Source organism: Echinops telfairi, unplaced genomic scaffold (genome assembly GCF_000313985.2).
Source record: "Echinops telfairi isolate 266 unplaced genomic scaffold, ASM31398v2 ScPeMD7_5592;HRSCAF=6446, whole genome shotgun sequence".
Lineage (NCBI taxonomy): Eukaryota > Metazoa > Chordata > Mammalia > Afrosoricida > Tenrecidae > Echinops > Echinops telfairi.
Window position 1 is genome coordinate 31,060,137 of NW_022109491.1, and position 10,926 is coordinate 31,071,062.

Consider the following 10,926-nt stretch of genomic DNA (forward strand, 5'->3'; position numbering starts at 1 on the left):
GAACAGGAAGTGGCGTGCCAAAAGGCGGCGCACCGGAAGCGACGTCACTGGGAGCGACGCGTAACCACCCAGCTGCCGGATGGGATGCGCCTTCCAAGGTAGCGCTGTCGACCTGCTCCGCAACGCCGCCTGACCGGCTTTGCGAGGGCGCCAGGTGGCCGGCGCAGCTGCGAACTGATGCTGGGGCAGGCGGTTACTTAGGGCCACCGCCCACCTGGGTCACAGTCAAACCAAGACCAGCTGGTTACGCAGCCCCTTCCCTGCCATCGGAGCCCGGGCAGGGGGCCTGACCAGACACCCCCACTACCACTGAACAGTGCCTCCCTCTCGAGGCATACCCTTGCCCAGGCATGCGGCCCATACTCAAGTTTATCATGGCAGGAATAAAAGTGGAGAGCTTAAAAATCTGTTTTAAGTCAGGTTTATTAAGGTGTAACAATTTACGTGTACAGTTGGCGGTTTTAACAAATGCATTGTCCAGGACCCCCGCAGCACAATTTTAGTGACTTACTGGATGTTTCCGTGTCTTTACAACTCAGTCCAAGCCCAACAAAGGGACAGTCATATTTTAGCTACCTAACACAAAACTCACTGGGGAAAAAAGGACAGAAGCTATGATACAACATGCTGCTTGACTTCAGCATAGCATTTTGAGAATTTTACTAATCCACAACTTTCTACATTCTTGGTTGGATCAAACCACAGAATTTAAAGTCATCATTATCCCTCAGTGACTGAGTCACAAAGCTGACAAAAATAAAGTCCTATCACACATTTCCCCAAAACTTCTAGAACTCAAGCTTTGTCAAGCTGAAGACATTGCCTTGTGGACAATTGTAAAACCCACACAACTTGAAGTACAGTAAACTTCTAAAGTGTTAATTTTTCTCAAGTAAAATAAAATATACATTTGTTCTCATTTCTCATTAGAATGCAAAATTAAGTTTGCCATATAAATCCCAGATATGTACCATAGGTTTAAACTGTTAGTTTTTTATTGCTATCTCCATCATAATTTTTATTAGGCTGCTCTAGACAAAAACATTTACAGCGAAGAATAGTAGCTTCAGCTAAAACAGTCTCTAGGGTACTTATGTAACAGTGGTGTGGTCCAAATGAAGGCACTGTTTTATATTTGAAATTCAGATAACTTTATTTGAACTGAAAAAAATTCTTGGACCCTTTGTTATAAAAAAGTGTAAGTATTTCTAGGTAGGATAGAAAGTAGTATTTCTAGATTAATAGATGACTTTGGAAATTTCCAACAAATTTTAGAAGAGTGGTGGAAAAAAAAAATAGAGTATTTACAGAAAACACTATCTACATATACACTCAGTGGTACAGATTGGGTGACAACGACTTCAGTACATGCTGGCATCTCAGAAGTTCTCAAAGAGCTTTATTTTCTTGGATTTTAAGTGGGTCTAAGATCCTTCTTCATCCTCAATCTTGGGAGCCAAATAGTACTTTAAGTGTCCCATATCAGCAATTTTGTATTCTACAACTGAAGGAAAACAGGAATACAGTTAATTGAGGAGCATCACAAACATGACCAAAAAACAAGACAGGGCAAATGTATTATCTTACCAAGAGGTACATCTGCAGACATACTCAGTGTTACTGTAGAAGACAGTGGAGTGGCTTTTGTAAAGAAGTTCAGGTATCTAAGTGCAAAAGTTAGCTGAACGGGCTCATTCATCTCTATGGTAACCTAAAGAAGAAAAAAAACCAACCTTAACACATCAGAAATGTTGAAATTCACTAGTTTATAATATTCTCTTTGAAGGGAGATAATGTAACTAACAGAGGATCCAGATAGACAATCATGGTTATCACAAAAAGACACTGGGCATCATGGCCTCCTTGAGGTACACACCCCTTCCCCCCAATTCTCAAATAGATCTGATAAGTACCAGTTTATAAGAAATCTGGATAGGCAGAATTTCACCAAAGAACAAAGTTCAGAGGTTAGGAAAGAGAAACTGACACAAGAAGTGTACTAAATGATGTTACATTGAAGATTGCAATGAATGAGATGAAACACGTTTATGAGTCGTTGTATGTAAAACTAAATCTTAACCCAATTCACAAAAAATAAGAAATAATGGAGGTAGAGGAACTTTTAATGAACACAGGACAGGGAAGCAATAGACCAAGTCCATCTCTGAAATTTACATCCCATAAAGACATTTAACTTCATTGACAGGATTCAGCTTCAATTAGAGTAAAGAACTAAAGAGACCAATGGAATGAAAGAAATTCAAGGGGCTCAACCATCTGCAATGTATAATCTATTAAAACCCTGATTCAAACTATTTTTAAACAACCAGGGAATTTGAACAATGAAAAATGTCTTCATGTATTGCTTCTCGGCCTTTTGGCTAAGCTGAAGTATAGAAAAATGTCTTATTGTCAAATAACTTTTAGATATTACACGTGGTAAGTCATAGCAGAACTAATACTAAATGTTTTGGTATTTATTTGGATAAATGGGGGTGGTAAATAAAGTTGACATGAAGAAGTCAATTTTATTAACCATGCTTATAAAAATGTGGTTTCCAATTTATAGCACACACACACCATTAACACTTGCTTTTTCTTATTAATGGAGCCCTGGTAGTGTAGTGGGTTACAAGTTGGGTGGCCAATGTCAAGGTTAACAGTTCAAACCCACCAGCAGCTCTATTGGAATAAGGTATGTTCAAGCCTAGAAAGTCCACAGGGGCAGTTCTACTCCTCAAGTGTGACTATGGGACCTGATGATGGTGGATTTGGGCTGTTTTGAGGTATTATTAGTGAAAAAAATTTTGTCATTTAAACTAAAGTTATCCATTTAGAAGGCTACTTATTTAAAAGTAGTACACTAACCCCCCTACCTCTACAAGTTTAGGACCTTAATTGTTCTCAACCAACAATCATTAACTAAAGTTCCAAGGAAAGCAGGTGGTTTACTTGAAGGCTCCTTAGCTTTGCCAGGAGCCCTGGTGGCATAGTGGTTCCCCACTGGGCGCGAACCATAAAGTCAGCTGTTTAAAACCACCAGACCCTCTGCAGGACAAAGACTCAGCTTTCTACTCTCATGAAGTGTCAGGAACCTACAGGGGCAGAGTTCCAGCCTGTCATTGTTGTTATAAATCAAAATCAACTCCATGGTTTAGTTTTGTTATGTTTAAGCGCTCTTAAATTCAAAAAGATTGAGAGATATTTAACACCTGGTAAAAGTCATTGCATCCCCCCAGCCCCTACTTCCATTTAAGTTTTTGACTTCTAAATTGGTTAGGCCAGTCACTTAACCCTGCTCAGTGTGCTTCCCCAGTTTAAATTGGATAATTGGACCTACCATATAAAAGATTATACAGAGCACAAAAGTTAGGTTCCTAAAAAGATGATAAAGTTTTATCCATAACCAAATCCTTCTGTTAAGGTGCTATCCTATTGCTCATTATTTAGCAAAAGGCAAACCAGAAAACTCAGAAAGCTAAAGGTCAGATACCTAGCTTCCAAGTTCCACAAGTGCAACAGGCTTGATTTAAAAACCCACTGTTCCGTGGTCCAGAGCACTCAATTTGTATGGCCCCTCCTCAGAAATTTAACTATAATCAATTGAATGACATTTACAAATCGTTCACAGCTTTCCACAGTACCTCTCAAGGCTCACAAATTACTTAGAAATGCAATGCTGTAGTTTCCTTTTAACTTCAGCCACTAATCTAATGTAAAGCAGTACTATGAATTTTCCTCTGTTTTTGGTATTTACTTATAAACTACTTACAGCCTCCTCCTCTTTATCAACGTTACTTGTTTGTGACAACTTAATATTCCCATTTCCGAGTTCTCCACTTGCAGAAAATTTCACTCCATCTTTCGCACAGGAAATGACAACAGCATCTCCAATATGACTGAGGTCTCGGCAGATACGTGCAAATTCACCAGAAGGCATCTTCACTACACAGCTATACTCCTGCTCCTGAAAACAAACAATTCTGCAGGTGAATTGCCAGGAGTTAAAAAGTTGACATTTTTACTTCCTTAAGAGGCAAACATTGACACAAATTTTATTTTCTTTAATAAAATAGCTACTACTTTGTAATTCCTTCATAGACTCCAACCACTAAGAAACAAATGTAGATGTAAAACAAGTGTGCATAGAGACATATCAAGCACTAAAGCTGAAATCTAACAAGTAAATACACTACCCAGTACTTTTCCTAATCATCTATCAGAGATAAATCAAGAGGATATTGTATGGTACAGAAGCCTCGGCTAATTGCCTTCTAAAAGAAAAGAAAAAAATATGGCTTATAAGGATTTTATACTTATTCTCTCCCTTGATGTTGAAAAACCCTGCAATTTGTTAACATTGCTTTAAAATCTACTCAGACTATTAAGTGAGAAATGTCAGTCCAAAAACTAAGCCCACTTTGGAACAAACAGATTTTAGAAAAGTTCTGTTGGTAAATAGGCTTGAAATGTCCAAGTTTAAAACAAATGTTGGCTACACTAGCATCAATACAGTATACAAGTCAGAAACTTTGATACTTACTGGAATTCCAAGCTGTTCAACATCTAAATCCATCAACTTCATTTCATAGTCTGAAACTTTTTCTTGGTCTACCAAAACAAAAACAAAAACCCAACAGTGTTCAAGAAAAGCATGCAAGTTGATGAGACATATCATTTACAACTGTCCATCTTGAGAACCTTGGATACCTTTTCACTTTCTCTAGCACAATTCGGTAAATGGTATGACTTACTTGGTGCTTCAAATACTAGTGCCAATGTGTCTGCATTATCTTCTGCCCTCAGTGTGATGATGTCTTCATTGCCAGCACACTTGAGTATCTTGGACATGCTAGAACACAAGACACAGGGTCTAAAATCAACATCATCTTTCACACACATGGGTATGATTTCTAATGTCATTGCAGTAATGAGTTATGGTTTGCTCCCATGAATCTGAAGGAGGAAAAACATACATCTGGAGAATGTGGAAACTGGTTGAGCCATCTTGGGATGCAACCTGGCAAGTGTCTCCATGTGGCTAAACTAAAACCACCCTACACCCTATGTCCAGCACTTTCACTTCCGCATATTAATTTTTTAAACAAATGTTACTTTCTAATTGTAAATTCCTCTATAGCAAGTATATATAAATACATTACTGGGCCGTAAGGTTCATAACCTAATAAACCTATTAGGCATACAGAACTACACTTCGCTTCTAGTATGCCTAAGTATTTACCACAAGCTTTTCTTTTATTTGTGGGTGTATTTAATACTAGATCCCCACTATTGTCCAGTCAAATTCGACTCACAGGGAGTTCAAAGGACAAGAGTAGAAGTTCCCCATGGGGTTTCCGAAGCTGTAAACCCTAACGGGAGCAGACACCTTCATCTTTCCACCCCTCTAAAGAGTTAGTCTCGGAAACCCAGAGGCAGCTCCACTTCGTCCTACAGGATCTACGCAGCAAAACAAAATGTCTTCCGGTGGGTAACGTTCAATAAGGCTGAAAGTCCTTGACCCAAGCCAGATCCTTAGGGTGCTGCTTGGTGCCTTACTAAGCAATAAAACACTTGGAACAATCTGTCTTAGCAGTGATGCGTTTTCATTAGGGGCACACACAAAGCCAACCTCGACCCATGTTCCGTATACAAAGATTTTATAACGCCGACATTTAATAACCAAGGAACTAAAGAAAAGCCTTTCTTTCCGTGGCACCGCGAAGTATCGGGTCATTTTCCCGCCACCCCCACCGCTTTGTGACTTTGGCGCGGAAACACCCGGTTCCCGCGGCCGCCAGCGCGGGCTTTCTCGAAACGCGTACCCGTTGGGTCCCGCCCCCCAGGCCCTGTAAGCCAATGAGAAGGAGAGGATGGCCCATGACAGCCAATGAGGACCAGGCTAAGAGACTCCCGCCAAAGGACCAGGCAAGGTGGGTGTCAGCTCCCGGCTCCTGGCCTCTCCGGGCTCACCTGGTGAGGTTCACGCCCATGGCCAGGTTGCGGTCGCAGCGGTAGGTATCGAAGCCCTCGGAGCGCAGAGTGAGCTGCACCAGGGAGACGTGGGACGAATCCATGCTCTGCAGGTTCACGCCACTCGAGCTGATGTCCCAGCAGGCCTCATTGATGAGATCCTTGAGCGCCTCCAGCACTTTCTTCAGGATGGAACCCTGGACCAGGCGCGCCTCGAACATGGTGGCGAAGTCACAACGACGCGGCTACAAAGGGTGGAAAGTATGATGGTCTAACTGGCGGAGGCCCCTCAAAGATCAGAAAACCAGAAGTTGGAGACAACCAAGGAGAACGACCGGCCTCCGGCGCCTGCAACCGTTAAATGCCGTCGCGTCTGCGAGCGCGCGCTCCGCCCTAGCGCCAAAGGCCGCGACGTCACCACGCTGCCCCGCCCTCCGTAGGCGGAGAGACTTCAGGGCCAATCGTGTCCCTGCTCGCTGAGAAGTCTTCCTACCGGGACATTCATTGGCGGACGTTGGTCGGGGGGTGGGTCGAGCGTGCCGCGTCTTGGTTGGCGGGCTGGCCTGTGTGCCCCTCCGATCTCCCGCCTCTTTTTTACCAGTGTTTCTGCCCCTACGCGCTAGACGTTCACGGGGGCCAGGCTCGTGGGTTTTGGAGGATCGCCGTGTTCCTCAGCTTCCTGCTTCAGAACTAGAAAGTTCCTAGCTCTGAAAGTGGAGCGCAAGTCATGCCTACAAAGGCTGGAAAAGCTGACTCGTAGCCTGAAAAGTATATACTCCTAAGAGTCAAGTAATGAAGTGTACGAACTTATGTGGGAAGAACAAGTTACTTCAGTTCTCCAGCTCGTAACTTGCCTTCCCTACATTCGGACCCCGCAACCCTATAGCAAAGTCAAATAACTTCTCAGCCCTGTACAACAGCGTTCTGGGCTTTTCAAAGACGTACATACCTCCCTTTCCTGGTTTGTTGCTTTGTTTATGGCCTTTCTCTTGAGTTGCTTTAAGAATTATCTCAGCCGGTAGTGTTCGTTTTCCAACCCTGGGTGTAAGTGTGGATAGGTTTTATCTCATTAAAGGTATTTGGAAAAATAAAGGGCATTTGGTTCTTCTGAATTGGAAGATTAACTGTTATCATCAAGTCTAAAATATTCTAAATGGCTTCAAACATTGCCTCTTTCTGTACTCTGTCATCTGACATTTCTACTAGACATACTTGTTTTATTACATTAAACACTATTGACCTATCACGAGTATACTCGTATTTTCCCTGCCCGAACGTTGCTGACTGGTCAAGAGTCTGCACTTAGGTTCGTTTATGCAGTTTTAAGCCTGCAAACTAGATCTTTATAGGAGCCCGCTGCCCAGGATGGATGTAGTTTGAAATAGCTGATCGGCAGTGTTATCCGCCATTGGTTAGATGCACCATTGTTTTATGCCGCGCTAGAGAAGGGGAAAATGCTGTCAAACTATCATAGAATGCTTTAGCCCTGAAAAGTTCATTCTACTTATTGAAAGAGCTTTTAGACTTTCAAAAACATACCAGGTTTGTGCATATATAGCAAATTACAAGCAAAATAAATTGGTTAAAGTATTTCTAGCATTCTTCCGACATCTAAGTTTTCCATTTCATTGCTGATATTGGTGTTTTGCCATAGAGTTCGCTCTGTGTTCAAGGGTATTGAAGAAAAAGCCTTTTTTGAAGAGGGACCCTTCTAGGGAAGACTTTGCCTAGTGTTTAAAGCATAAGACTTTGTCAAATTCCAGATGAAAGAAACGGGAATGGGGGGGGTGGGTGGTGGTGAGGGATTGGGAGTTAGGAGTTGTATTTGTAGAATGGAGTCTAGTATGACAAGATTGGAGAGCATCTATGGTGCTCAGTGAATTACTCAGCTTATGTCATGTGTTTAAGAATACTTGTTTTATACGTATTCACTCTAAGGTAAAGAATGCCCTTATACAATGGCTTGCAGCTGCGCAGCAGGAGCTCTGCCCCATCAAGTATCAAGGGACATCTACTACTACAGATGTTCTGAAACCCTGAACCTCTTCCTACTAATGAGAAGTTTGTTTGTAAACTAGGGAAAGCTACCATATTTCCCAACAGGTGCTGCTAATTCCAATCTGTTCTTGAGATTGGCTCTACCAAGAGATCCTTATGAAACCTTTGCTTAACCAGCTTGTCTGCACATAGATGCAACCTCTTTCTGGAAAGTTATTTCATTAGAAGAAATCCCATGTTCTTTGCAAGGAAGTGAGTTTTGTTAAGTAAAATTATTAAAATAATTTATTTTGAAAGTGTGCCCTTCAACAGGCACCAATGTTCATTGTAGTAACCTGTGTCCATCCACAGATCAATGTATATAATGGAATATTATGCAACTCTAAAGAATAATGGGGAGACCAGGAAATAATCACATGATGAATCTGGAGAACATTAGGAATGAATTAAGTCAGCATCACAAAAGGACAAATATTAAATAATCCCATATCACCAAGTGTCAAGAAAAGATTTTTAAAAAGAAAAGATGTATACACAGAAAGTAATGTTCTCTGATGGTTACAGGGATGGGAGGAGAGAGGATCACTTTCTAGAGCAGAGGTTTGCAACCTTCCTAATGCCGTGAACTTTTAATACATTCTCTCATTTTGTGGTGACCCCCCAACCATAAAAATATTTTCATTGCTACTTCATAACTGTAATTTTGCTACTGTTATGAATCGGGCAACCCCTGTGAAAGGGTCATTCAACCTCCAAAGGTTGAGAATCGCTGCTCCAGATAGATAACACTTGTGGAAAGGGCAACACCAACACTAAGAAAAAGGGGCAATTTCATTGAATGCTATGTAGCATATATAATTTTGCAACAATGGTAATAGCCAAAAGTATGTGTGTGGTTGCATGAGTAGACAAGTATACATTTGTACATCAAGGCATATGTGTGTACTGTGAGTACATGTATAGGTGTATCTGTAGGCAAAAGCATGTTAGTGTGTGCTGCACATACATCCATACATGTGATAAAGCACATAGTGGGCATAGTTAGGAAGACTGCCTAGATATACCCAAACAACTCAGAGGATTGGTTTACTGAGATTCAGCAGTAGGACCATTGCATCTTGGAACAACTTAGTCACTTGGCATAACGGAGTTCACAGTGTGCTACACCTGACTTTGGTGAGTAGCATCTGGGTACGGAAAAGCTTGTGAGTGGCTACCCAAGATAGAATCCTTAGTCTTCACTTCTGGAACAAAAGAGAATGGGGGAAGCCAACGACCAACAAATTAGTACACGGGCCTGATAGCCCAGACAAACTGCAGCTCTTCCAACACGAGACTGGAAGAATTCGATGGTGTCCAGCTACTGTTAGCCGATCACTCTGGCCAGGGCACAGTGGAAGTTCTCAGATTGAATGGGAGAAAATGTTGAGGCAAATTCAAGTTCCCAAAATGATCTGAAGTACTACACCAAAAGAAACCACAAAAACCCTGGGGATGTAGGACCCTTGTACTTGGCATTGAAGCTACTCCAGTAAGTCATAGATTGACTTCTACAATAAACAGTACCACCTGTGAGTAGTTTGCTCCTTTAAACAATCAATTATATGAGACTAACCTATCAACAATTGCCCGAAAGGGAAGATGAGGAGGTATGGAGAAGGAAAGGAGATGGATGGAAACAGACCTAGCAGAAGGAAGCAATGAGAATGCTGGGCAGGACTTTGAACTTGTTCATTGCCATTGGAGCTCAGCCTGAGAATTCGCATTTCCATTCCAGATACACTGGAAATAGAATCAACATTTTAACATGATCCCAGTGGGTGTGATTCTTTGGCATACAGTTGACTCTTGAACAACTTGGATTGAACAGGGCCTACTGATGGAGGGAATTGTTCCCTCTGTTGCAATGAGTCAGAATTGCCTCCTTGGCAGTGAGTTTGGGTTTTGAGTTTTGCTGTGGCAGTTCATCTCTCCAATGATGGGGGGAAGTGAGAGGGTTGGAGGGGTGAGGGGAAGCAGTTACTGGGGAGGAACTTCTCCAGTGGGGATGATTGGCATCAGCAGATACTGGCAACACTTGAGCTTACTGCAATAGCAACAGGAGGAGAAAAATCCTCTCTAAAGGGCACTACCTACTCCAACCTGTGTTGCTCAAGGGCCAGCTGTATCCATAGGAATCACCTGGGGATGTAGTTAACATGCAGATTTTCATGCAATATATTGGGTGGGAATGCAAATTCTTGGTAGGGGTTGGAAAAGCACTGATGCTGACATATTTCCAAAATCTTACCACTGTCAAGGAACAATTTGAAATTATTAACTAAGAGATTGATTTGCTATGTACTTTCACCTGAGCGAGAGAAGAGCATCCCTCTGGGACTTCCCTGGCTGGTACAGTTAACTCGCTCACTTGCAAACCCACAGGTGGGAGGATTGAATTCACCCAGAGAAGTCTCTGAAGACAAGCCTGGTGATGTGCTGAGAAACCAGTCGTTGAAAACCCTGGGAGCCTAGTTGTACTCTGACATGGGTAGGGTCACCATCAACTGGAGGGCAACTGGAATTTCTACCAAATCTCTGTTACCCAAATCTCTGTTTTAAGGTAGGTACTTTTTGCTTGATGTTGAGAAACTATCATTTTTTAAACATAAACTTCAATATCAAAATGCAGCACTTCTTCATGTATTTGTGAGTATTTTCCTTTCTCTGGTCCCTAAAAATCTCAGCTGTTGCTCTGCTAAATGTGGAATGCATTCCTTTGTCCAATGAGGAACATTTGCTTCACAAATAACAATTATAGGCTCTGCCATTCTGTGTTAATAACTTCTGCTTACATAACTGCATTTCAACACTCAATTACAGTGTAAATACCAACGAAGTGAGGCGCATAATCCATGGATGACAAAGACCCGGGGTCAGAGGAGGCTTCTCCAAAGAGCTTTTAACCCCAAGAGA

At 42.0% G+C, this 10,926-nt stretch overlaps 1 protein-coding gene across 1 annotated transcript; it reads right to left on the minus strand.

Moving 5' to 3' along the window:
- Positions 1-1,382: 1,382 nt before the first annotated feature.
- Positions 1,383-6,334, minus strand: PCNA (proliferating cell nuclear antigen). Its single transcript, XM_004697849.2, has 6 exons — positions 5,974-6,334; positions 4,755-4,852; positions 4,544-4,611; positions 3,773-3,967; positions 1,588-1,711; positions 1,383-1,504 (listed from the first exon to the last, which is right to left on the minus strand). Exons 1-6 carry the CDS (start codon positions 6,192-6,194, stop codon positions 1,425-1,427), a joined length of 786 nt encoding a protein of 261 aa, XP_004697906.1. The 5' UTR covers positions 6,195-6,334; the 3' UTR covers positions 1,383-1,424.
- Positions 6,335-10,926: the final 4,592 nt, after the last annotated feature.